Below are 26,270 nucleotides of genomic sequence, written 5' to 3'. Positions count from 1 at the left end.
CAATGTCAGACGCCACACTACTTGATGTGTGCAGGCTGCTGAGGGCCATGTGTGGACACAGGGCTATCATTAACACAGTGGCCCTGGGTGGGAGGGCAGGGAGAGGAAGACAGACAGACGGACAGACGGACGGAGAGCTGTTTCTCCACGTGGCCTGAGGGCACATAACCACGGCTCTGAGCAGGTAGGACATCTAAGGTGTCTGGGCAGGAAGACTGAAGCTAGGGCAGCTTTCAGAAGCAGAGCAGGAAGAGGTGTGAGAAGAAGGCAACAATGGGGATAGTCACAGAGGACCAGAAAGACCCCAAACTGGGGTGAGACATGGTCAGGGAAGAGAAGCTCCGGGGTCATTTGGGGATGGCCCTGGGTGGCTACAAGGACTTCAAGTGTTCTACTGCACACAGCAGTTCCAGGGTGACAGTTCCGGCAGCAGGGACCCCGTCTGGGGTGCTGTAGGCTCCACCTAGAACTGCTGCTCAGTGTCCTACATGGGCTGGGAGCTGTGATGGCTGCAGAAATGTGTGCACACAGACAGGCGACTCGGGTCAGTCAGAAAGGAAAGCAGGGACACTCATTGTGTGTCTTTATTTCATCTCTCTATTCACTGTCACCTCTGACTCTCTGGGGCCTGCCCTAAGGAGAGGCAGAGCCTTGGGCACTGGAGAGCTGGCCACACACTGGCCACAGCCATGTCCTTAGTGCGCTTGTCAGACTGGCACACACCAGTGACCTCAAGGACCACTGAGGACACTGAGGACACAGCCAGCAGTCAGGGTCACCTGAGCTCAGACAATCAGCCTGGGACTGGGGAAACTCACTTGGTAACTTCATCCTAGTGGTTTTGATTCTGGTCAACCTGATTGCAGGGGAGGGTTCCATGTGAGGTCTCTGGAGGCCCACAGCACATGATTGCCAGGGGCTGTTTGCTGCCTCTAGCCTTGGCCTGGGTGGCTCCTCTGTTCCGAGGGGTAGAACTGCTGGAGCAACTGCTTCTTGTTCACCTTGCCCATCTGGTTCCGTGGGATGGCCTCCACCAGCAGGAGTTCCGAGGGCACAGCATAGGGTGCCAGGACCCCTCTGCAGAGACAAGAACAGCCTGAGAGGACAGCATCCGAAATGTGGGCATCTGATATGCCCAGAAGCCATTGTGCTCACATCCTGTGATGGACAGCAACAGGACCCTCTGGCTTCCTGCAAAGTCAGGCTGGAGGCAGTAGTGACGTGGCTGAGGACACAATGAGAGGAGGGAACACGGGACAGGGCGAGAAAGCCAGCCCTTTGCTCTGCTCCTGCAGCCTGGTGTAACTGCCCTGAGTGTAACTGACCATAGGCTTGCCCACTGCCATTCTCTCCACAGGTGACTCTGGCACAGCAGTGTGGCTCCTGTAGGTGACAAGCATGCTCAGCTAGACAAGTAGCTTTGGGCCACCATCAGAATTTAGTCAGAAGGGAGCATTCCTTTTGGTAGGAAAAGGCTGAGGGTCCTGGTCTGAGTCTCAGATGGCACTGAGGTAGGGCTGTGAGCCCGGCAGATGTTCCCTGCTCCGCTGCACGGACGACCCAACCAGAGACCATGGGGCAGAACCCCCGCCTGGCCACCAGTTCCACAGAGAAACTGGTCTTGACTTTACCCGGGTTCTAAGGGACACTTCCAGGATTTCACAGGCATTTAAACTTGAGATACAACTTCCAGTCTTGAGCAACTCATGGCCTTCTATGTCATCCTTTGTCACCTATGTTCCTACCTGAGCCTGGCTCTCCACGCTCAGGCTGGTGACTCTTGTGTGACAGCTTGCTGATGTCACCTGCAGTGACTGCTCAGACCTCCCAGCAGAGCTGTGTCTGGGACACCATGGCACTTGAGCCTTGCTTCTCTAAGCACCCTGGGCTGTGTCCCTTGGGTCTGGATGGACTGGCCTCACTCCCTGTGACTATCCCAAGGGCTCCTTCTGAGACTCCCACAAGGGATTACAGCCATCCCCTATGGTCCCCACTCTTCCTGGTGCCCCCATCTTTCTCCTCCTGTTTTGTTAAGTTTACCTGGCCTGTGTATTTCTCAGTGCAGAAACTAAACCGGGCAGGTTTTTATAGGGAAGTCCAGTGCAGTGTAGTGTGGGGACCGGGTACAAACCTCTACAATTAGCTGAAGTGACCAGTGGACACACAGTTCCAGATAGAGGCACAGCATGACCACTGCTGGCCTCCTGCCCCATCGTAAGTAACAGACCCATTAGTTCCACATGAACCATATGTCTGGGTGGGGCTGGAGAGAGGTGGTCCTGAGTTCTTGCCCCTGAACACAGAGGAAATGTCCAGTCTCAATTGCAGGGTCCGCAGAGCCCCTCTTCGGCTCAGGAATGTTCCTTCTCTGGTACTGCTGGAGTCTCTGCAAGTGATACCAGCGTGTAGAAATGCACGTTCCGTGTCGACTGAGATGACAGTAGACACGTGGCACCACGCGGCTAGATTTCTGAGTGTGTAACCTCCTGTTTCTGGTGTAAGTGCCACGCGATCACGATGCGTTGGCTCTTCTGTGAATAGGGCCTAATTTCCAGCACTTGGTTAAGCAGTTTGTGTCTGTCTGACAGGAAACTGGTCTGGGTTGCTTGTCTGGTTTCGGTAGCAGGGTCGTGGGTGCTGTGAAGTAGGTGGGAGTGTCCCTCCTCGCTGGAATGGATTTGTATGCACTTTGGAGAGTGTCCCCTTAGGTGCTCTGGGCCTAGCATTTGCCTTGAGAGGTTTTAGCTGGGATTCAGCTTCACAGACACAGAGCTCTTCAGCCCTGGCTCTTGGGTCAGTTCCGGTAATTTAGGTATGTCACCAGTACTACCCGCTACAGGGAGGACACACTTGGGTCTGTGTGGACCTCCTGACAATCACCGGGCTGCTGTGAGGTGAGGCTGTACCTCATAGTAGATGGATAACACAGGTGGACAACACAGGTGGATTATACAGGTGGTCAACACAGGTGGACACGGTGACACCTGGGTTCTCTCTGCTCCTTCCTGAATCTCCTCCTCTTTCTCATCTCAGCCCAGGCTGTCCTTGAACTTGCTATGTGGCCAAGACTGAGTACTTAAACCCCAGGCCTGTGCCACTGTGCCCACTTCCCTTTCAGTCACCATGGAGAAAATCTGTTCTTTGTTAGTGTCCTCCCCTGACACTGTCTTCTTTTGGAACTCCTATAAGCCAACTGTAACCTCAGGATGAACGCTCTAATCTCTCTCCTTCCTACCACCTCTCTAATGGTAACTGGACAGCACAGCACTGGGGGCTGAGACAGGGCCAGTAGGGCTCTGGGGGAGAAAGTGTGGGCCACCAGCAGCAAGCAGGGGCCACCAATCATGGACGTGGACATCACCTAAGGGTTAGGACCACCAGGGAGCTTAGATGCTGCTCCCTGGGGACTGGTTAGGGCTGGGGTTTCCTCAGTTCCTCAACTCCAAGAAACAACTGGTGGGGAGGCTACCTACTGTGGGGACAAAATCCAAGGGGCTACAGTTCCCTTAGAACAGCTTGGCAGTGTCTGGTCATCTTCCTTGCACTGAGCCCTTCTATGCAGCTACAACTCTAAACCTTGACCCCTCGTTTTCAGGTCTTATACTCACCATGAGCCTGAGTGCCCAAGCAGGGAGCCCACAGCACAGACACAGGCCCTAAGGGGAAGAACTGAGTGCAGGAGCCCCAACTTGAGCCCCAACTTGGGCCATGGACACAGACCACAGCCTGGGGTTTTCAGGCCAACGTGGGGTCTCCATCTAACAACTATTGTAGCTCTCAGCAGCGGATGCCTGGTGTTTTTCTTCTCAAAAAAGTCATTGTTTAATCAAAGCAGCAAGGGCCAAGCAGACTGCTGCCTTAGCTAAGCTACTGAGCTCCAACTGTGATTTTGCGAATCCAGGGGAATCGGTAATTACCCAGCTGTGTGGCCCTGATGAAACAAGGACTCCTGCTGGGTGGGAAGTCTTGTCAGACGGACGGAGCCAAAAATAGTCCTATGCTGAGAGAAGGCAAGTCTCGGTGGGAGTGGTGGGGGCAAGAGGAGACACAGTAGAGCTGAGGGAACTCAGATCTGAAGAGGGAACCTGAAGGTGTCCTCACAGGCCACAGTGGGAGCTGTGAGATGCCCAGTGAGTCCCCTTCTCTCCTCTGTGTCCTGGGAGGATATCAGAAATTGCCAGGGGCTGAGATGAGAGAAACGGGGGGGGGGGGGCAAAAATGGCCAGTATGGTGGTCATGGTGGTGCATGCCTTTAATCCTGTGCACTCAGGAGGCAGAGGCAGGCAGATCTCTGAGTTAGAGGCCAGCCTGGTCGAGAGAGAGAGAGAGAGAGAGAGAGAGAGAGAGAGAGAGAGAGAGAGAGAGAGAGAGAGAGAGAGAGAGAGAGAGAGAGAGAATGAGAATGAATGAGAATGAGAATGAATGAGAGAATATGAATATGAGAATGTTCCAGGACAGCCAGGGTTACACAGAGAGATCCTGTCTCACCTTCCTCCCACACCCAGCAAACAAGCTAAGCATCTATAGGCAGAGGAAGTCCCTGGGTGGAGGAGGGAGCTGTGGGCGCAGGCCCAGGCACTCCCGGGCTTTGAAGGCCCCACAGGAAAGTGTGAGGCACCTGGGCCACCCTCAGGGCTTCGGGGTCCAGGCCATTCTGTGGCAGTCTGTGCAAGTTTGGCAGGAGAGGGAGGGGTTACTCAGCGCCGCACTAGATTGTCAGGCAATTTCTGGGGGTCCTTAGCCTCACAATGCTTTGGGCTTAAAAGTTGAAACCAAAATATCTGCTTCTGTCTCAGGAACACAGCCCCGCCTCAGCCTAATACCACCTCCCAGCTTGGTTTGCAGGAGAGGCCCTTCCTTCTGCAGAGCCTGCATTTAATGAGGGAAGAGAGAAAACTACTTACGGGTCACACTGCTCATCTTTCCAGCTTTGTCTATCAAACTTCCAGAATCCAGAATGGCCCACCCAGCCTCCCCGCTCCAGGACAGCCCTTCTGTCCCCAGTTCCAAGATGGTTCCCTTAGATGCCCTAGAACCCAGGACAGTCCCTTTAGCCCTACCTGGCCCACTCCTTGAGATCCCTGTGGGACAGTGAGTGTCCTTCTTGAAGAGCTACCACAGCTGTGACCCGCTGGCCCCACGTCATATCCGGAACTCCAATTACAGCGACATCTGAAGAGAGCAGAGCAGGTTGGGGATGCCTGGGAAGGTCCTGATGACCACAGGGCGGAGCAGCACTCAGGGATGCGGGGTAATGCCGGCAGTTAGCTGTGTGCCCAAGCCCTTGGAGCAAGCCCTGTGGGAATGACCCTCATGGGAAGGGGAAGCATCTCTAGGGGTTCAGCCTGCTCTTGCTTGATCTGCAGAGCAGTGGTGCATTCTGGCCGGACCTGCAGGCCACTCTAGAGCAACAGGTAGCAGCTTGGGATTGCCATCATGGAGTGTGTGCAGGGACAGAGGCAGCACAGACACATTTCAGGGGTTCCCTACTAGCAGGTGGCCGAGGGTCTAAACCTTAATAGAGCAGAAGAGGAGAGGCACTGTGTTTTGGGGCCAGTGCTCTGCTAAGCCTGAGGTCACCATTCACCCACCTGTGATGCTGGGGTGGGCCAGCAGGTGCCGCTCAATCTCCAGGGCGCTGACTTTATAGCCTCCAGTCTTGATGATGTCCACTGATGTACGCCCTCGGATCCAGTACCTATCATCCTTGAACACGGCGGTGTCTCCTGGAAAAGGGTTTCCGTGATAGCTCTGGACAATCTGGTCCCAGGGGACTTCAGTGCTCCTGACTATCACCCTCAAGGTCCGCGGGGACCACGGGCGTATGTGAGCCCCACCATTCCCCCTGTCCAGGCCCACTTCCTGTAGAGGCTGCAAAGTGTCCTTCCCCACTCTCCATCCCTATGACACTGGCACCTGGCCCTGCAGTCAGCAGTGGGGGTTGGAACCAGAATCCATGGCATGCTGGGAACCTATTGGACACTGGAGTCTGAGTGGATATCTTAACTGAGCCACTGTGGGCTGTGTTCCTATCAGAGCAATCAAATGGCACACCGTTTTCAAAGAGCGGCAGTTTGTAGCCTCTGACCCTGACCTTGGCTTCACACAGACACATGCTGCGCACCCTCCCACACCATCCCCCTCCTCTCCACAAGCCTCATCATCCCACCATGGGGGGGCCTTGGGTGAAAGGACGGCCATTTTCAGCCCCAACATAGGGATGCCCCGTGGTAAATGTCTTCCTGCTCTTCTGCACTTGATCCTCGCCAGTCCCGGATATCCACGGTGCTTTTTTCCCTAATGAAATAACTGGCTCACTTGCTCCTTCCACACAGGAGTGTGGGGCTCAGAGAGGTTGTTATGCCCCACAGGAACATTGGTAGTGCCAGGAGCAGGGGCCGGGCCAGAGCACAGGGCTGTGTTTATCTGCATATCTGTGCAGTGTGTATCCATGCCCACACATTGGTGTGGTGTGTGTCCATGCACACACATTTGCATGATTACGGCTGTGTGTAGGCAGATGTCAGCAGCAGCCCTGACAGCAGTGCTGAGGCCTCACTGTCTGTTCACACGCTCCCTGCACTCCCTGTGGGTTATGAGCTGGAATAAATCATAAATATTTCATTCTACATCACGCAGTCCAACACGGGAAGGCACCATCCATCACCTCACTACTCCCTGGGACTTGCAGTGCAGGGCACACTGCAGTCTATTAAACAAGACGGATGGGTGGCTTGTACCAGCTCGGAGCTTATTTATGGAGGAGAGAGAAGAGGCTGGCCCCTGAAGCAGGACTGGTGGGTCTCTCTCGTGTGGCAGCTCTGTGTGTGGCAGGTGGTAAAAGAGTTGGGTGGGCAGCCAGTCTCGGCCTAGACCAGGACAGGCCTGGGGCAGTACTGATGGAAGGGAAGGGACCCAGCATAGGTTATTGGGCATACGTGACTTGTCCTGGGTCCTAAGGGACCCTCTATGATCCCTTCCCGTGGGTGCCAGTGTCTGTCTGCCTTGGTGTCCCCTCTGTGGCTGGAAGGTACTTGCGTCAGCTGTACTGGGAGAAAGAAGTTAACGATTGAGCGCCTGGTCATGACTGACCCTCAAACCTCCTTAATAGGCTGTCCTTTCTAAGCCTGTGATGTACCACCTCCCGGTCTGTCTACAGAATGACAGAAGCCACACCTAGGTTTTCCCTCTACCAATTCCACGTGCTCGGCTCTGACGGTGCTGACAGTGGGGTCCGAGCCACTGGGGGTGTGCTTAGCCTTCATCAGTCCTAGCCTTGGAGACAGGCTCTATAAACCTCTCTAGCTGGTGCCTGTCCCCAGGTCACAGGCAGTGCTCCACTCAGACGTTGACAGAGGAAGCACTGGCGGCCCTGGCCTCCATTCCTACTTGGATGACTGGATTCCGTTCTGCTGAACAATCATGTTCACAGCAGAGTGACCAGGGCCAGGAGCTGCAACCTGCGGAAGGGCCTCCCCACACGTGTCGTTCGCTGTGTGGTGTGCACAGTGGCAGCTCTGTGGCCCCTGCCATGTTTTGTTCTTGGCATTGTCTGAGTCTTGAGGAAACTATTCCCTCCAAGCCACTGGGCGTCCTGGCCCTTCAGAAGCTTGAAGGGCCAGCAGAGATGCTGATGTCAAGGCCTGGCAAGCTGTGGGGAGCTGTGGGCTGTAAGCAAGCAGCCTGGCATCAGGTTGGGGAGAACCACGGTGTGGTCTCCGTGGTCCCCACACTTGTCCACAGAGTGGCTCCTGCAGGCAGATCACGCATCACAAGTGTAGAAAAGATAGCAGATCAAGGAGGTTTGAAGGTAAGTTTATGACCAGAGGTTCAATTCTTAACTCCTTCCTCCCTCCCAGTAATGCTGCTACACACGTACTTCCAGCCAGAGGCGACAGTAAGTACTCAAGGGGACACAGGGTAGTGCATGTCCTCATAAAAACAAAGATTTGGCATTCAGACTGCATGAAGGAGAGTATATTGGAGGGGACCCTGATGCTAGTGTCCCCAGTGGCAACAGAAGCAGTATCTGGTTTTTCTCATGGCCAGCCAGCCACACAGCTGAGTTTTTTGCTCTAGGGCACTGTGCTGGGTTCTTACATGATATGTGGCAGAACATCAATGTCTCCACACAAGAACTATCCTATATGTGCCCTGCAGTCTCACTATGCTGGGTTCTAGGCTATCTCCCGAGACTTGGTTTCCTTTTATGGATGGGAGTAGAAAAGAGTGCCTGCTGTTCTGCTCATAATACTCAAAAGGCAGAGTTCAGGGGCTAGATCCCCGTCAGGTCACCAGGTATCTGGGAGGGAGGAGGAGGAGGATGTTACCACCAGAAGAAGGCTGTACTTAGCAGAAGAGGCTAAGTAGATTGGCACGGGGCTAAGGCCATCTTCCACGACTGCAGCTACCTCAATGGCTGAGCTGTTCCTACACTGTGGTATCAGGAGGCTGGCTCTCTCTGGTCAAGCTACCTCACTGTTTGTGCCTTGGGGAGAAGGCTTCATGTTGTCTCAGAAGAAAGCCCAGGAACCTCCCGGGGTCCTGAGGCCCCGCAGGATCCTGCGAGCTGGCATCTCCAGCTCATTCTCATGTGGCTCACGTGCCCTCCTCTGGCATTAGTGTGCCTTTGCCTCCCGTCCCTCCCCTCTTGCACTCTCCCTGGCTTGTACCTTCATAGGAAACCTGGACATCAGTCTCCAGCAGCCTCCTGACATTCTACTGTCTTGAGCCAATCCCTTAGAAATTCCCCTAATTTGTGACATTTGACTTGTTAGTGTGAGGCCATCTTGGCCTCTAGCTTATCCTGGCCTGTTCAGTACAACCCCATCGCCAAAGGCCAAAGGGATTAAAGACAGGGAAACCAGGGAAAAAAGGCAAAGAAGAGGTTCCAAGCATCCGAGACACCAGGCTGCTGGACTGGAAGTTAAAGACAGAGTCTTCGTTTTGAAATGTACATCAAACAAGTTAAGTAACTTTTACTTTTTATAACCACATATTTGTCAGAAGGTATTGATCTGGATTTAGCCTCCTTGGTCTGACCTGATGTGTGTATCGAGGGGATTTTGTTCCGACAGAAACAGCATGCAATCAATAAAATCTTATTACATGGATTTATGCGCTGCTTTCAAACCTAGTGCTAGTCCATGTCTCTGCCTTAAACTGTAATTGAAAATAAATCTGTGATACTCAGATTCCGGTTTCTAGATGCAAGAATGGAGAGGGGCAGTGCCTTGTCAGGGAAGCTGCACACCACCTCCTGTGGTCACTTCACTCTGGCTAGGGACCCTGCAAACAATAGCACAGCATTCTCTGCTGAGGACTCCGGGCGCTGGTCTGGCACAATGCCAGGCAGTGCAGGCTGACATCCTACACTTGGGATTCTGCTCCTCAAAGCTTTGGGGACCCAGGACTACCTGTCCTCTTCACGGCTGCCACAGTCCTGTCTCCCAGAGCTTCAATTCCATCTGGGCCTCTCGTCTGACAGAGGAGGTGGCTGAGGTAGGGAGGAAGAGGCATCATGACCCTAACAGAGGCTGTGCCTATGGCAGAAGGGAGCCAGATGTCACTGGCACCGAAGCAGAAAGCCTCTGAGACCCACGCCTGGGGGCCAGGACCTACAGAGGCACTAGAAGGAGCAGGAAATAAAAGCCAAACAGACATGGTAACTTCCCAGGGTCCTAAACCTCACCAAAACCTGCTGGGACAGTGGCAGACCAGGCACAGCTAGGAAGCTCAAAGACAAACTCCACAATAGTTTGTTTGTTCGGTTTTAAAGGCATCAATCTTAAAGAGGGGGCAGCAGGAGAGGTTATGTTTTGGAAGTTGGATGCCAGGAAGCAGACAGGCAGGTAGTCGAGAACTGTAGAGTTGGCAGGGACTCCGCGTGGCAAAGAAAGAATGCCCACGTGTACATTGTATAGGCCTTGGGCTCTAGATGCTCTGAGAAGGGTATGACAGGCACCTGAGGCCTCGACAGCCCGAGCTGACCAGAGCAAATGCTGCATGTGGACTGAACAGGCTGGGAGCTGACTTTGGAAGCTGGGCTCACCAGAGGATGGCAGGGTGTGAGTAACCACGTAGCAATAACAGGTCATCCTCTGTGGATTGGGGTCAGCATCCCTGAACCCACCAGCAGGACTTGGGGCATGATGGGAAGGGGTGTGGTTCTTGTCTCCACTACAGTCCTCCGAGTCTTGGGTCTTCTGGGTTATGGCGGGGCTGGCTGGGCTGTGAAGTCTAAGCTATGGACAGACACAAAACTTGTAAAAAGCTTGCCAACTCCTGCCTGGAGTTCACAGCTCACTGTGCAGGAACAAACCAGGGACACACACTGTCAGCATTCACGACATTCTAGCGCCGGGTGCATGAGGCCACCGTCCTGCGGACCTGGCCTGTTTCGCCCACACATAGCACCTGAGGCCAGGGACTTGGCATTGGGAAGAAAGCACATAGGATGCCAGGTACCCTCCTTTTTCTCGTATTCACCAGTCAGGAAGGTACTGATGCTTCCCCAATCTCTCAGGGGACAGTCACACAGCAGGGCAAAAGCAGGAAGCTCAACAATCAGAAATGCAGACCCATACACACCTCACTGGCTGGGATGGTGCTCACCAGTCTATGGGAAGACTATTAGTCAATCAACAATTGATTAGAAACTAATGATACCCTTGAGAGGTTGCACTGGAGAAGCCTCTCAGCAGAGCTAAAAAGACTCCCAGCAGCACTTGGTACCAACCCTAAGCAAACACGTACAGAAACTCAATGGAGAACTTGGCACGCTCAAGAGCAGAGGGGAAAGGGAAGGCTTCTACCCAAATGGCAGTGCAAATAGGGCATATTCCCACCCCTGCCTGCCTATCCTGGCCAACACAGGTTGTGTGGTGGGTGGCAGGCAAGGTCAGTGGGTGGCCTCTCCTAGGCTAAGCTTTGGCTTCTGTGTGTCTTGCGTCCCTATGGAAACCCAAGCTTGGGGCAGCACAGCCTGTCTGGAGAATTCCAATACCCCCCACACACCCAGTACCTTTGGGGTCTTGTTAACTCCTGCCCTCCCTGCTAGCGCCCTGCTCTCTCCATAGCACAGCACAGCACAAACTGCCCACCATGGGTAATTACTGTGGTGCATGAAGGCAAGGTTGGCTCCCAGCCCAGACCTTGGCTGATTCCAGTCCTGGAGGCAGACAAGCAGCCTTGGTCCTGACTCATGCACTACCACTCCTACAGGGGGTATGGATAAAGGTCAACAGGCTACATCTGAAAACCATTTACAGTCATGTGTTTAAGACACTTTGCAGCCTGGGCCCTCCAAAGGCACATGATGGCCTGGTGTAGATCAACAGGGAAGGGCAAGGTCCCCGAAGTCAGCCACACACAGCCACCACAACAGAGTCCCAACAGATGGACACACACGAAGCAGGGCACAGATCTGAAGGTGGGACAGAGGGGCATGGTAGGCTTGTTCTGGAAGAACAAAGGTATTTATCACTCCTTCCCCTGTGGCTTAGAAGTTGCTGGTGACTTGCCTCAGATCAGGGTTCTGTTCTCTAGGAGCTCCCCAGCTGGTGTGCCTGTCCCCTTGCAGGTTTCTTAGTAACTATACCTGTGCATATTAGTGAAATGGACTCATGGTGCTAGATTCCATCTACTTGGGTGGATGCAGGGATCTGAGTGACTGGCTCTCTAGCCTTGGTGGTCCTCAGGTGGCCCCAGAAGAGTTCCTGTTTCTTCCTCTTACCCATGGAGGACAGCCTAACTCCAGGCACCAGGCTCACCCATGTGTTCTGAACAGTTTTGTTGGAAGTCACAGAGCTAGGAGGGCTAATTTTGGCAGCAAGGGAGGCCTTGGCTCCTTTCTGAGTTGCTACCAACCATGTGAGCTCCTCTGCATACTCACTGGGAAAAGAATAATCGCAGCAAGTAAGGTGGAGTCTGGGGAGAAGTGGGGTCAGAGTGGCAACCCTCCTCTCATCCTGACCCACAGGATGACCTGGGAAAGGCTGTGAAGCTCTTCCCAGGAGCCTGGGGCAGCCTTTCTCCAGTTTATGCCACAATCTGAGTGGCAGGAGGGACAGCTAGGGAAAGGGTTAAGTTTAATTTATCCTGATTTCTACTTAATATCATGCTCTCCCCGTAGGAGCGGCAGCTGTGAGCTGATTGCGTGCTCTCATTATGCAGCCCGGATCGCTAATGGCCTGTGACAAAGCCTTGCCAGCTCCCGGCCTTACCCCCGAGAGCCAATTAAACACACACACTCCCTTCCTGTTTGCAGCACGTTACAATGAAATTAAACTGAATTTCAAAATCGTTTTCTCCTGAAGACATCTCTTTACAATAATTAATGCATGCTATTCCTTTTCAGCAGAAAGGCCCACCCGGAGCGCTCACTGCCCACGTGGCTCCTGCTGCACCCCAGGGCTCCATGAGTCCCAACACCAGTAAAACCTATAGGGCTTGCTCCCTGTGTTTTTAAAGAGAAGAACACAGCCTTTTATCCAGACCTAAACATAAAAGGTGACCACAAAGCAAGTTGGGACCCCGCAGGGGCTGTGCAGAGGCTGCTGGAGGGGCTGCTAAACACAGGATCCACTCAAAAGCAGGGTTTCCTAAGCACTGCATTGGAGGGACAATAGCGGGAGGTTTGTTTCCTCTGGATAGCTGGCTGACACTAACCAGGCTGTTTACAGAGGAGCACTGGGGTACCGTGTGTTATATGCTTACACTCTCCATCCCCGGTCTACTGATATAACCACGATATAATCACACCAGGTTCTCCAATACCGAGCTGGTGACATCCTGCAACAGTGGTGTCTGTGGAGCCCGCAGGGCATGCCCAGGTCTCCACTGTGGACCCTGGGCATTCTCTGGAGGTGTTGGTTTGATGCCCCCACCGAGTGAGCGTATACTGGCCCAAGGTAGTCAGGACAATATATGCTTCCAGGGCCACCAGACTGAGGGTCCCATGTGGCAAACTTATAGATTCCTCCTCCTTAGCTACAGACCCCTCTTCTTTCAGATGAGCACAGTACCCACCCAGGGTACATGGCCCCCACAAGCCTTTGCTCCCCAAAAGAACATGGTTGAAACTGCCTCTGTTACACGGGTCAGGATGCCACATGAGAAACAGGCCTTTCTTTTTGAAAAGTATTACCTTAAGAACTAGAAAAGAGGGGCTGGAGAGATGGCTCAGAGGTTAAGAGCACTGACTGCTCTTCCAGAGGTCCTGAGTTCAAATCCCAGCAACCACATGGTGGCTCACAACCATCTGTAATGGGATCTGATGTTCTCTTCTGGTCTATCTGAAGACAGCTACAGTGTACTCATATATAATAAATGAATAAATCTTTAAAAAAAAAACTAGAAAAGAAAGCATATACACAAAATGTTAGAAATACAGAAGGGCAAAAAGAAAAAACGACCAGATGCTGACCTCCTGAGGTCACACCCCAGCTATGGCATCACAATGGGAGCACGCTTAGCAGTCATGAGAAACAAACACTCCACTCCAGGGAAAAGAGCTGATGGTGATGAACTGCAGGTGGAAACACGCCAGCAGACTGACACAGCTGTACGGCCAGCAACTCCAGCGCAGCCACATTGTCCTCAGGACATGCAATTCCCACAGGATAAGGAGGGGTCTCAGGACTGACCTCAGGTGAAGTTACAGTACCTGTGGTGTGTCTCCCAGCCATCATGAGCCTACTGCCCTCACCCAGGAGCCCCGCAGGCCACACAGACGACACCAAATTGGAATATGCAAATCAATGCCTAAACCAAACCAAACCATGGTAAATGAAACTGCTTCTGACCCCACGGTGGGGAGGGGGATTTACAGAGCAAGAGGATGGCTGTGTGGACAGGAGCAGTGAGGTGCCCAAGAGGAACAGGAGGTCCTGACCTCGGGCAGTAGGAGCACAACCATCTGTTATCAACAAGGCTTCAGCAATGTGGCCAGCGGGCAGAGGGAGGGCCAGTGTAAAAGCTATCTATGTCTTGAGGACAGGGCTCCAGGCTCCTTGCAGGGTAGTTGCCTCAGACCCTCTCCCGTAGCTGGTACAAGGCTGAGGCACTCAAAAGGGTGTCAGAGAGCCTCCAATGGCCTTGGCCTTCAGTGGGAGGTTCTGGAACGCACAGGCTGAGAGGCAGCAACACAGACCAGACCTCCGACACCCAGTCCCCCCCCGACATAGCGGTCCCCTCCAAACACCACAGTCCCCTCTGACACTTCACAGCTTTGTCCTACCTGTTCTGAACCAGCCATCTGGAGTGAAAGCACTTTTCGTTTCTTCTGGCTTATCCCAGTATTCTTGAAACACAGACGGTCCCTTAACTAGCAGCTCACCTTCCTTTTCCTCGAACCCTGGGGTCACCTGAAGAAGGGAGGAGAAACATGCAGTCAGAGCCGGGCAGCACTGGGGCCTCCACTGCTCCTCTACCCCGACTGTTGACCCAGGCAGGTGGCTTCCAATTCTACCACAGACCAATTATTATTATTATTTTTGAAACCAGATAGTTAGAAATCTTTGAAAATTATGGCCTTCAATGGGCAGACCTCAGTCATGCACAAGCCTTGCCCTGAAGCTGAGGCCAGAGTCTGCCCACTCTTATAAACTGTTCCTGAATCCATTTCTGCACACTTCTCAGAAGCTGTGAAACATTTATCAGCACTACCCAAGCAGCTGGTGGCCGGCAGCACCCTGGCCTCTGGCATCGTCATGGACTCTGTGTGTCTTTACCAGAGGGCTTCCGTTTGTGGTCATGCTGGATAACTTGGCTATGGAAGATCACACTTGTGCCTTGGACGTAATGCTTGAGGCCAGTGGTGAATGATGGGGTTGCTGCCCAACATGTCCGCTAATTTACACTTCTCATTGTTATTAAAGTATGAGCCTTCCACTTCTTTTCTTGAGGCAGGACCTTACTCTGTTAGAACTCATGATGTGCCCGCATGCGACACCGGTTGGGGAAGGAACCTGCTGACAAACCTGACGACCTAAGTTTCAACCCTGAGACCCATTTTGCAGGAGACATCCACTCCCTCAAGTTGTCCTCTGACTCTACCTGTACGCTGTGTCACACATGGGCACATGAACCAGTGTGTACACGCACACACATGCACACACACAAGTAGGCCCATTTTCCTGCCACTATGAGGCACAATGATGCAAATCCTAACTGAAGAAACAGTGCAAGAAAAAGAAATGAATAAGAAATTGAAAATAAAAGGGCTGCTATTTGCAAAGGATGTGATGCATATGTGAAAATTCCCAATGTGTTTATTACAAACTCAAGTCAATGTCCGTGAACTATGGGCGAACTTAGCCAAGTTACTGGAGGATGCCAGGACGCCTGCCCAGAGCTAGCTGTTCTGCTACAGATTATCCAGGAACAACTAGAACCAGCACTTGCACCCCACTGGGTTATTTGAGAGGGAAGATAAAGAAAAGGAAAAGAGGAAAGATAAGAAACATTCGAGTATGTCTAACGACCATGACAGCACCTGCTTGCTGAGGACGGTGCACACAAAAGGTGGTCAGACCGAAGTGAAAAGACTCACCTGTCCATGGATTGGGGCTTAGTGATTATTAAGTCTCCCCCAGTGATGGACAGGTGTGATATAGTTCCAATTATGAACCCCAAATGACTTGTTGTAGATATAGACAGGCTGGGTTTTGGACTGAGGGGCTGGGAAGATGGCTCAGTGGATAAGCCCTTGCTGTGCAAATGCCAAGTGTGGTTATGTGTATCTGTACTGCAAGCATGTGATCATGTGTATCTAATGCAAGCACATGGCTGTGTGTATCTAATGCAAGCATGTGATCATGTGTATCTAATGCAAGCACATGGCTGTGTGTATCTAGTACAAGCACATGGCTGTGTGTATCTAATGCAAGCATGTGATCATGTGTATCTAATGCAAGCATGTGATCATGTATATCTAATGCAAGCATGTAATCATGTGTATCTGTAATGCGAGCACCCAGTAAGATGGGAGTCAGAGACCGGAGGATTCTTGCAGGCTCCAGGGCCAGCTATCTTGCTATAAATGGTAGAGAACGAGAAGTCCTGCAAGATGGAGACAAGGACCAACCCCTGAGGTGCTCCTCGGGTCTCCACATGCAAGCATAACAAACCGGTATGTGCAAGAGTATACGGGCCACTTGCTGAGTACGTACAGGTCCTGCATGTGACCCCCAACACTGCAAAATCTAAGCCCCAAAATTAACATTTGTAGTTAAAGTAACCGAAAGCAAGGTCTTGAGCTCTGGAGCCACACCACACTCTTAGACAGTGTAACGCCACAGGCATGAAGGTAGCATGGTGCAGGCTTGCAGTGCCCAATCCACTCAAGTGTAACTTACGTTCACCAGGATTGCGAAGTAAGTTAATGAGGGAAGTCCTTTTTTTTTTTCACTAGACAGAGTTCCAGCCAGATAACCATATACAAAAATAATAGTGACCTCTTCACATACTAGGCAAGGTACACCTCAGACACAACCACAGGCTTAACCCCAAATAAAATAAATAGAAAAAACAAAAACAAACCCAAAGCAGCCTTGACCAAATTACAATCTATAAAACACAGGAGACTTAAAAGACAAACCACAGATGGAGAATTGGCAAACCGTGCATCCAGACAGAACTCTTCAAATAGTACTCTTGTGCCCTGCTCTGAGTCTGCAGTGATCGGGACAGGCTAAACATCACCTAGAGCAAACCACACATGTGCCCCAACCGAGTTCTTTCCCTAGGTCTGGTTCTCAAATGCTGGTGACAAACCAGGTAAAAGGAAACAACAGAAACACCCCTAACATTCAGAAAACATAAAATGGTCTGAAGCCCAGGGCTGACTCTGCAGCGGATAGATGGGTGTATGGTGGAGAGCCACTGGAGTTAGACATGTGCTAGGACTGTAAGTGCTGGGTGCTGACAGCATCCAGGCTGATGGTCAGAAGCAGATTGCAAACAATGGAGGAGACAGAACCTATTGGTGGGAAGCAGCCCCGCCCCCTCCAGGAACCTTTTGCGCAGCTCTCAAATAAACTGCGTCACATCATACAAGAGCAGGCCTCTCCCAGGCAGGCACTGACCTCAGAGACAGAGATCTTAGCTGCACAAGAAAACCTCGAAATTAACGTTTATCACAACTAACTCATCAAGACCCAAGTGTTGGTCAGCTTTTTGGCTGCTGTGACAAGTTTCTAAGGGAACAATAGGGGACAAAGGAATTATGCTGCCTCCCTCTCGGTTTCCAGGCTTCCTGATCCAGGATAACCTTGCTCCTCAATTCTGGACCCGTGGTGGAAGCTGAGTGGGGCAGGGCTGTCCACCTGACGGTGACCAGGAAGCAGAGAGGGAGGGGCTGGGACACTCTATCTCCCAACAATGTCACCGTGCCACCGTGCCATGATTCCATCAGGGGCTGAATCTATTGATTTGATCAGAGGCCTCGGGGTCCACCAACCTTCTAAAGCCCATTAGCTGTCATCCAAACCCCCAACAGATCCTTCTGGAGACACCCCAGACTCAAATCACCACACAAACAAATGTCTCATAAACAGCAGTCAGTGAACACCCACCACACGGAGCGTCGCTTTGTAGCAAAAAAAAAAAAAAAAAAAGAACACACATCACACCTGGACGTGTTAAGGCTTTGCTTCCAATGTGACTCCCCGGGGATCGACCTCATGATTGATGTCTGGGAGGAAGCAGGCTTGAATGGAGACCAGGGGTGGGTGCTGGAAGGACCTCTCACCGTGGTAGAGGCTCTGAGCGCTGCCAATGTACTCTACAGACGAGGTAACCCCACAGCATGCTCATTTCAGGCCTCTTGTCCTCCCAGGTGTCCTCACTGTCTTCAGATCCACACGTCCCAATAATGCCATCTGACTCGTCACCAGCTGTGTTGTGGCACCAGGAGCCATCCCTGACATCTCTCAGTGCACAGCTACCTTACGGTAAACCCACCTTCCCTCTCAGATCCCCTTAGGGACCCCGCTGAGTTCGAAGATCTCACAGCAGCTTTCCCAGTCACGTGGTTTAGTCAATCTTGCTGGTAAGCATCACCTGTGTAAAAACCACTGCACGAGCTCTGTTCCGACTGGAGTGGAATAGCACACAGGCTAACTCAGTAACAGAAGGCTCGGCTCTACACAGCAACACTGTCCTCCCGTGGCTAGAAAGCCCGTCAGTGTAACCCTACCATGTGCGACTTTAGGATCCTGTGAGAACTCAAACATGGTGAAGTCATGCTGTGTCCACAGCCAGCTATACAACGACACCCGAAGACACCCCCTCCACCCCGTGCCCCACACAGCAAATCAGCGCCCGGCGCATGCGGCAAGCAAGCAGCAGGGATGGGATCTTTAGCCAGGGCATCACCGTGAATCTTAATTTCAGCACCACACAATAAGAAACATGTATTCCCAGGCAAGCGGCATGAACTAGAGGCACACCCGCTTATTAACCCCGAGATGCATGTCTGCCCCTCCCCCAGCCGCAGCAGGATGCATTTCTGAAATGTGGCTGTGGTTCACCCACCACGATAACCTGGGTTCTGAAACATAGAAACCATGGGCTCCTGAGGATGCACAGTATCATCCCACTGGTGCCACCAGCTTTCCTGAAACCAGCAGCTATCACAGCATCAGCACCCACAGACAGAGCAGAGTCAGGGTCCTCAGGACACTGGCTCCCCAAGACTCTCAGTTCAATCCTGCTGTAAACCCAGGCAAACCTCTCCTCAGTTTCCTCAAGCAGGTTCACCATGTCTGAGGTTATGGAGACAGAGGCCTACCAATCCTGACTGGACTCAGTGCACACCCCAGCTATGGCGTCACAATGGGAGCACGCTTAGCAGTCACGAGAAACAAACACTCTACTCCAGGGAAAAGAGCTGGATTCCCTCAAGTCTCCCAGTCCCAGCCTTTAGTTACACGGTCTTCTCCCCACCTAGATCTGCTTTTGTGATTCCACACGTGAGGTCACAGCATGAGCCTTCAAGTGCCTGGTCATCTCACTCACTCCGCAGTACTTCCCATGTTTCCCCAAATGACACCACATCTCCCTTTTTGGGATCAGGTCTCATCATATAACCCTGACTTGGAATTCATAATGCTACTGCCCCAGACTCCTGAGTGCTGGGCTTATAGGCATGCACTGACATGCCCAGCATGTCCCCTTTAAAAGGCTGAACGGTCCTCGCCTTCTACTGTGCACACTGGGTAAATCCGTGCGGTCTCTTTATTGAGCTCTATGCGAGCTGATGCTATTCACTGGCTGTTAGGAAGTGTTGCAGCAAACACAGCATGGTCTGTCACATTCCAACCTCCCCCGTATCTACACAGAGGTGGTTGGAACTTGTCCTTTCTTTTGTCCCTTTCTTTTTTTTTTTTTTTTTTTTTTTTTTTTTTTTTTTTTAAAGATTTATTTATTTATTATATATAAGTACACTGTAGCTGTCTTCAGATACACCAGAAGAGGGCATCAGAACTCTTTACAGATGGTTGTGAGCCACCATGTGGTTGCTGGGAATTGAACTCGTGACCTCTGGAAGAGCAGTCGGGTGCTCTTAACCGCTGAGCCATCTCTCCAGCCCCTTTTGTCCCTTTCTGATAACCCTCCACACTACCTTCCATGATAACTATATTACTGACTTACGTCCCCATGGTGAGCTCAGGTCCCCTTTCTTCGTCCTCACCATTATGTTTTTTTTTTTTTTTTTTTTTGGTTCTTTTTTCGGAGCTGGGGACCGAACCCAGGGCCTTGCGCTTCCTAGGTAAGCGCTCTACCACTGAGCTAAATCCCCAGCCCCACCATTATGCTTTTGATGGCTGCCAGTCTAACAGGTTAGTCACATTTATTTTGGTCTTTGCTTGAGTTTCCTTGACAATTGGTGATATTAGTATTTTCTATACACTTGACCAGTGTTTGCCATTTTGGGAGAGGTGTCTAGGCCTCCCACCCTTCTCAATGGGTTGCTTATTTCCTTGTCAGTCCGCAGAGTTCCTTCTAGGTTTCAGATGCTAGTTCTTATCAGATGCGTGGTTTACGAGGGTTTCCTCCCACTCTGTGACCAACTCCTTAGAGGTTTTTAATGGTCAGCTTTCTAAATTAACCTGATCCCAGAAACTGATTTTTGCTTTTGTCTGCTGTTTCTGAAGTTTTATCCAAACACCTTTGCCTAAAACACTGTCACCAATCCTTCTGTCTTCTTGTAGTCAAGGTTGCTGGTGCTACACTGAAGCATCTGTGACTTGGACCTGGTTCTTTTATCCAGTCAGGCTTTGTTGGAGGTTTGTTTTTGAGTATCTCAGTGAGTGTCCCAGACTTGCCTTGAACTCACTGCACTTGCTCAGGCTGGCCTCAAACACACATGCCTCTTGCCAACCCCTCGGAAGTGCTGTGATGACCATGGACAGCACCCCTGCTTCTGGTCTTGTCTTTCTGTATCTGGGCATCTGGTTTTCTCAACATTCATTGATGAGACAGCCTTCTTCCTTAAATGTCTTCTTGGAACTTTTAAAAATTTGAAACACCCACTACAAACTGACTTCGCCGTTGTGCTGGGCCACACATCAGACTCTTCTTTGTGGCAGTGCTGTCTCCCTGTGGCCACAGTGGCCTTTTGCAGATTTTAAGGGCAGGCAGTTCAAGTCCCATAGCTTTGTTCGGTTTGCTAAAGGTGAGTGGGTTACTGGGGCCATTTGTCGTCCTACACAGATGTTAGAGTAACTTCTGGTTCTGTGATGGTGTCCTTGCTGTTTCAATAGGGCCACACTAACTATGCAAAACATTTTCAGTATCCATTTAAGTATGGCCTTAAAGATTTATTTTTATTTATTTTATATGTGAGTGCACTGTAGCTGTCTTCACACACCACAAGAGGGCATCAGACCTCATTACAGATGGTTGTGAGCCACCATGTGGTTGCTGGGAATTGAACTCAGGACCTCAGGAAGAGTAGTCAGTGCTCTTAACTGCTGAGCCATCTCTCCAGTCCCTATTTTTATTTTATGTGTTTTTCTACTATATGTGTGCGTATAACGGTTTGTCTACATGCATGTATGTGCACCCCATGTTTGTAGTATCCTCAGGGCCAAAAGAGGGCACTGGATCCCCTGGAACTGGAGTTACCTATGTTTGTGAGCTGCCACTCAGGTGCTGGGAACCTAGCCCAGGTCCTCTGCAAGAGCAGCAAACGTTCTTAGGAGTCGAGCAATCTCTCCAGCCCTGCTCTTTTCAGTTCTTACCAATGTCTTAAGGTTTCTGCTGTAGAAAGCCTTTTCTCCCTCATTAAGTTTGCTCCTAAGCGGTTTACTTTATTGAGTGAGTGGGAATATATGGGCAAGTGAAAGCACTCCTTGCAAGGGTCAGTTCTTTCCTTCCTCCATTCTTGGGGATTGAACTCCGGCCATCAGGCTTGGCAGCAAGCCTCTCTATCTGCTGAGCCATCTCTCTTATGCCAGTTTATACTTTTTAAAATGATGATGGATTTGGATTGTTGATTTTTCTAGATAACTCACTATTGACTACTGATTCTTTTTCTAAATGACTCACTATTATTGATTTTTCTAGATAACTCACAATTGATTGTTGATTTTTCTAGATAACTCACTATTGTTGATTTTTCTAGATAACTCACTGATTGTTGATTTTTCTAGATAACTCACTATTGATTGTTGATTGTTCTAGATAACTCACTATTGATTGTTGATTGTTCTAGATAACTCACTATTGATTGTTGATTGTTCTAGATAACTCACTATTGATTGTTGATTTTTCTAGATAACTCACTATCGATTATTGATTTTTCTAGATAACTCACTATCGATTGTTGATTTTTTCTAGATAACTCACTATCGATTGTTGATTTTTCTAGATAACTCACTATTGATTGTTGATTTTTCTAGATAACTCACTATTGATTGTTGATTTTTCTAGATAACTCACTATTGTTGATTTTTCTAGATAACTCACTATTGATTGATTTTTCTAGATAACTCACTATTGATTGTTGATTGTTCTAGATAACTCACTATTGATTGTTGATTGTTCTAGATAACTCACTATTGATTGTTGATTGTTCTAGATAACTCACTATTGATTGTTGATTTTTCTAGATAACTCACTATCGATTGTTGATTTTTCTAGATAACTCACTGTTAGAATATGGAGATGCTGTTTGTGTGTCCTGCAACTTTTCCTTGTTTAAATCTGATAGTGTTTTGGATTTGTGTCTATATAATTTCATGTCATTTCTAAATGGTAATTTTATCCCCCTTCCCAGGTGTGATGCTCGAGCCAATCTTCTAGGGTCATGTCAGACAGCTAATCAACAACAACAAAAGGTTATCCTTGCCTTGTTTAGACAGTGAAGGAAAACTGCTCACTCAGGACAATGCTACCTGGAGTTTTCATATCTGCCCTTTATGTTGAGGTGTGTTGTTTTCTGTCTAATTTGCTCAGAATTGGTCATTGAGGGTTGCTGGATGTCATCAGATGTTTTTCTGTATTTACTGTATTTAAGTTTAAACACAGGGAATATACAGACACATAGATAAATGGCGCCTGGGGCCCAGGGTGACAGACTGTGGGGCAGGAATGGCAGTGGCTACTGGCAGGTATGGTTTCTAGAATGATAAGAGCTCTAAAGCTGATGGCAGGGACTAGTATACAGCGATCACAGGTCTGTGAAAACACCAAGAACCACTGGGCAGGACATTCACAGGGTGAACTATGCATGACTCGCATCTCAACAAAGGACTTTAAACCAAGGCCTAGGTAGTAATAAACCACATAATTTGTTTTCCTGGGGGCAGTGACAGGGAGACCTGAGTTCCTGGGAGGGGAGGGAACGAGGTTCCCAGAGAATGAGCAGGCAAGAGGTTACTCAGGACTGTGCCAGTGGAGAAAGGCCAAGAAAGCAGGAAAAAAGCTGGGGTGCAGTACTCCCTGAGTGCCCCACACCTCCAAGCATCACTTCAAAGGGTATGCGGGTAAGCAGGCCTCATGCCCAGGGAGAAGGTACTGAATGGGGCTGAAGAGACGGCTTAACAGCTACGAACACTCATTGGCTGCTCTTCCAGAGGACCTGGGTTGGAATTTTAGCAACCACATGTTGGCTTACAACTGTCTGTAACTCCTGCTCCAGGGATCCAACATCCTCCTCTGGCCTCCACAGTACTGGCATGCACATGGTGCAGACACATGTGCAGGCAAAACACTCATAAACATGGGGGTGGGGCACTGTAAAGCTAGGCTCTCTGCAAGCCGGGCTGGTCGCAAACAATCTGCCTTTTGGTTTGAAGGTTCCTCACCTGTGAGCAGCCGTGTCCTGACTGGCCTGTGAATGACTTTAGAGGGAGCCCTGTCCACAGGCAGGAAGGGGCTGGTGCAGCTTGTACAGAGCCGCACTGCCTGCCCAAGCTCCAAGACTCAGGAAGCTGGGGACAGGGAGGCAGCTAGTGGGGCACTGGCTGAGGAGCATGTCACCAAAGGCTCTGGGCTAAGTAGGTGAGGAGAGAGAGGGTCTCACACACAAGGACCAGGCTTGGCAGTCCCTGCATGCAAGGGGTGTTTTTACTCAGCTCTCACAGTGCGACCTTCTGAAGGACTCAGAGGACCATTCCCCTCACTGCACATGGCCACTACCTAGAGCAGAGGGCTCTGCTTTGATACCCCTTTCTTGATCCAGGGACACACTCCCTCCCTCCCTCACCTCCTCCCAGAGTCCTCCTGACTATAAAAGTCATCAGGCTCTTGAGAATCAGAGAGCCTAAGTCAGCTGCTGTTTTAGGGACCCATCTCCCCAATAATCTTTGGATTTAGAAAGTCCAGGAAATCTACAGCAAGGAGTTATGGGCGATCACCCTGTCAGTCATGGATGAAGAACAAGATGCAGCTTTCAGAGGCTGACAGGGAGAGTCTCTTCAAAGCAACAACAGGGCGTTGCTGACTACAGAAAACACAAGAGAGTCAAGATGAGGGCTTTTGTTTTATCCTCCCTCTGTGTTCTGATCAGATCACCTTTCCTAGCCCAGGCAGGAGTATGGAGAGAGATTTAGGGTGATCGATCGCATGGTAAGTTCTAGGCTTCAGCTGTCTGTGTGCTTAGGCATGGAACTGAGGGCAAGCACTGAGTTCCCCGAGTCCAAGGTGGAATGCCCCAGGAAGAGCACCCCAACTTTAGACAGTGCTGAGGGTCCAGCGCGGACCAGGATGCTCATGAGGGTTCGCGCCAACCGGCGCTCGTGTGCCATCATGGCAGCCACAACTGGCTCAGTGCGAAGGAATGTGGGGTCAGGTCAGAGGGGCCGGGGCCTCAGCGTCTCGGGAGGCACCATCTGGTTGAGACCACACAGAGGGCCGTGTGCACAGATGCCTGCTGCAGCCTGTGTACAAAGCACAAAGCACCTTCTAGAAGGCAATGGGCACTGCCCACAGGAAGTTCCGCTTACAAAACTGGCATTCTCAGGCTACCAGCAACAGCCCAAGGCATGTTCTCTACACCAGAGATGGACATTGGGCACTACCCATCACTGCCAGTGGGGCTTTTATTAGGAGAAAACCCCAACATTTAATGTCATGTTCTGGAAGCCTCACAGATAAACGTAGGATTTATAATTATGAGAAAACAAAGTGTCTATGAACTCAGTTCAAAATGCTAAAGTCTGTGAACTCTCCACTATACACACACACACACACACACACACACACAGAGAGAGAGAGAGAGAGAGAGAGAGAGAGAGAGAGAGAGAGAGAGAGAGACATGCACCTCAGACAGTGTCCTGTCCCATCCACCCTGATCTAGGCCACAGTTCTACAGTTCTGCCATTTTTTGAAGAACAGGTATTCCCAGGGTCTAGTATTGAAGACACTTGAGTGGGGAAACCCACCATGGTGCAACTTCAGCCCTCCATGACCCTCCCTGAAAAGAATCCACCAAGGTGCAGAGGCTGGGGACTGGTTAAGCCTGGGGGAGGCAGGTGGCCCGAGTGCGCACTGTTATCGGAGCTGAGGGTGGGGTGGGGTGGGCACAGACCCAAGAGCCAGGAAAGGATAGGTGATTGCAGACACCTCAGCATGTAGGGAGGCAGAGGCAGGGCTGCTGGGCCAACTTGAGGAGGCTTGTGGGTAGGAGAGACAAGAGATGTCTAGTCAGGTCAGTAGTCTTCAGAGAAGGCCCAGAAAGAAGAGTCCAGAGAACCAAGGTGGCTCCAGAGCAGGCAGGAGACACTGCTGACCCCACCCACAGGGGAAGGGGTGGGAAGTGTTCCTGGGACAACAGAACATTTACTTCATGACGAAACACTGTTTTCACAGCCTTAAGCTCAGAGCCACCAGGTCCCACTTGCTTGAGCAGCAACAACCATTTTCTCCATGGTGAAGACTAAGGTCAGGAAGGGCAGGACCACAAAGACTTCAACAGCTACCCCTGTAGGGGAGGACTCCAGGGAGCGCTGAAGGCCTGCTGGCACTTTAACACTGTGGAAAAGAAACTGACTCAGGGAGGACACAAGACCCCCTGCTCACTACCCTCCTCAGGGTCACAGTGTCAGAGGCACACAATACCCTGTCAGTCTCTGGATAATCATTTCCTCTCAGGTCAAACTCCATCTCCCATAAATCCTAACTCTCTAAGGCCGAGGTCCTTATGCTCAGAAGTTCTTAGCCCTTGTTTTAAATGACTTACTTGTTTTTATTTTATGTGCATTGGTGGCTTGCCAGCATGTATGTACACGTGAGGGTGTTGAACTTCCTGGAACTGGAGTTGCCATGTAAATGCTGGGATTTGAACCTGGGTCCTTTCAAAGAGTAGCCAGTGCTCTTACACATTGAGCTGTCTCTCCAGCCCTCCAGTTCTTAGGCCTTATAACCCTCAATCAAAGACATCATTTCCCGCTTGTCTACACCTGCCAAGTTAAAAGTCATGTATGAAGTTGAGAACTACTTTCCTGCAGATGAAGGGGCTGAAAACACGGGGCTCCAGATGGCACCAGTACCTGACAGCTCAACGCTCCCACAGGCGCGGTCTGTGAGGATTGCTGCGGTGCTGCCCCATGCTCCTCCAAATGTCCCCAGGGACAGAGCTATGGGGAGGAGCAAGGCACACCAGGTTGAGCTCCCTCACACTGTTCTGGGAGGGAATAGAAGACCCTCTTGGGTAAGGCTCAGACACACTCACACACAACCCCAGCCACACCCCTCAGCCTCTCAGTCCAAGGCTGCCCATCCCTGCATGGTGAGGAAGAAATCTCCAAAAGATGACCTCA

At 50.8% G+C, this 26,270-nt stretch overlaps 1 protein-coding gene, 2 long non-coding RNA genes and 1 other non-coding gene across 6 annotated transcripts in view; 2 read left to right on the top strand and 2 right to left on the bottom strand.

Moving 5' to 3' along the window:
* Nucleotides 1-545: 545 nt before the first annotated feature.
* Acsf3 (acyl-CoA synthetase family member 3) overlaps nt 546-26,270 on the bottom strand; it is a 40,450-nt gene continuing 14,725 nt past the window's right edge. For 2 of the 3 annotated variants that reach the window (XM_574249.9, XM_008772665.4), the window contains 4 exons: nt 14,240-14,366; nt 5,592-5,726; nt 5,061-5,172; nt 546-1,077 (listed from right to left, as the gene is read on the bottom strand). In XM_574249.9, coding sequence (XP_574249.5) covers nt 933-1,077; nt 5,061-5,172; nt 5,592-5,726; nt 14,240-14,366 — 519 coding nt within the window. In that variant the 3' untranslated portion in view covers nt 546-932. Of the gene's footprint in view, nt 1,078-5,060; nt 5,173-5,591; nt 5,727-14,239; nt 14,367-26,270 lie in introns of those variants that run through there. The other variant, XR_005497077.2, reaches the window with a different exon arrangement.
* LOC108348960 (uncharacterized) lies at nt 13,253-22,493 on the top strand. Its single transcript, XR_001842343.3, has 3 exons — nt 13,253-13,784; nt 17,840-17,954; nt 22,286-22,493. It is a non-coding gene; the product is annotated as an uncharacterized LOC108348960 (long non-coding RNA).
* On the top strand, nt 16,648-16,776 carry LOC120098675 (small nucleolar RNA SNORA72). Its single transcript, XR_005497099.1, has one exon. It is a non-coding gene; the product is annotated as a small nucleolar RNA SNORA72 (small nucleolar RNA).
* On the bottom strand, nt 19,363-26,253 carry LOC134483402 (uncharacterized). Its single transcript, XR_010060277.1, has 2 exons — nt 26,001-26,253; nt 19,363-25,910 (listed from the first exon to the last, which is right to left on the bottom strand). It is a non-coding gene; the product is annotated as an uncharacterized LOC134483402 (long non-coding RNA).

Source organism: Rattus norvegicus, chromosome 19 (assembly GCF_036323735.1).
Source record: "Rattus norvegicus strain BN/NHsdMcwi chromosome 19, GRCr8, whole genome shotgun sequence".
Lineage (NCBI taxonomy): Eukaryota > Metazoa > Chordata > Mammalia > Rodentia > Muridae > Rattus > Rattus norvegicus.
The sequence above is the reverse complement of the archived record's forward strand: the minus strand, read 5'-3'. Positions and strand labels throughout refer to the sequence as shown.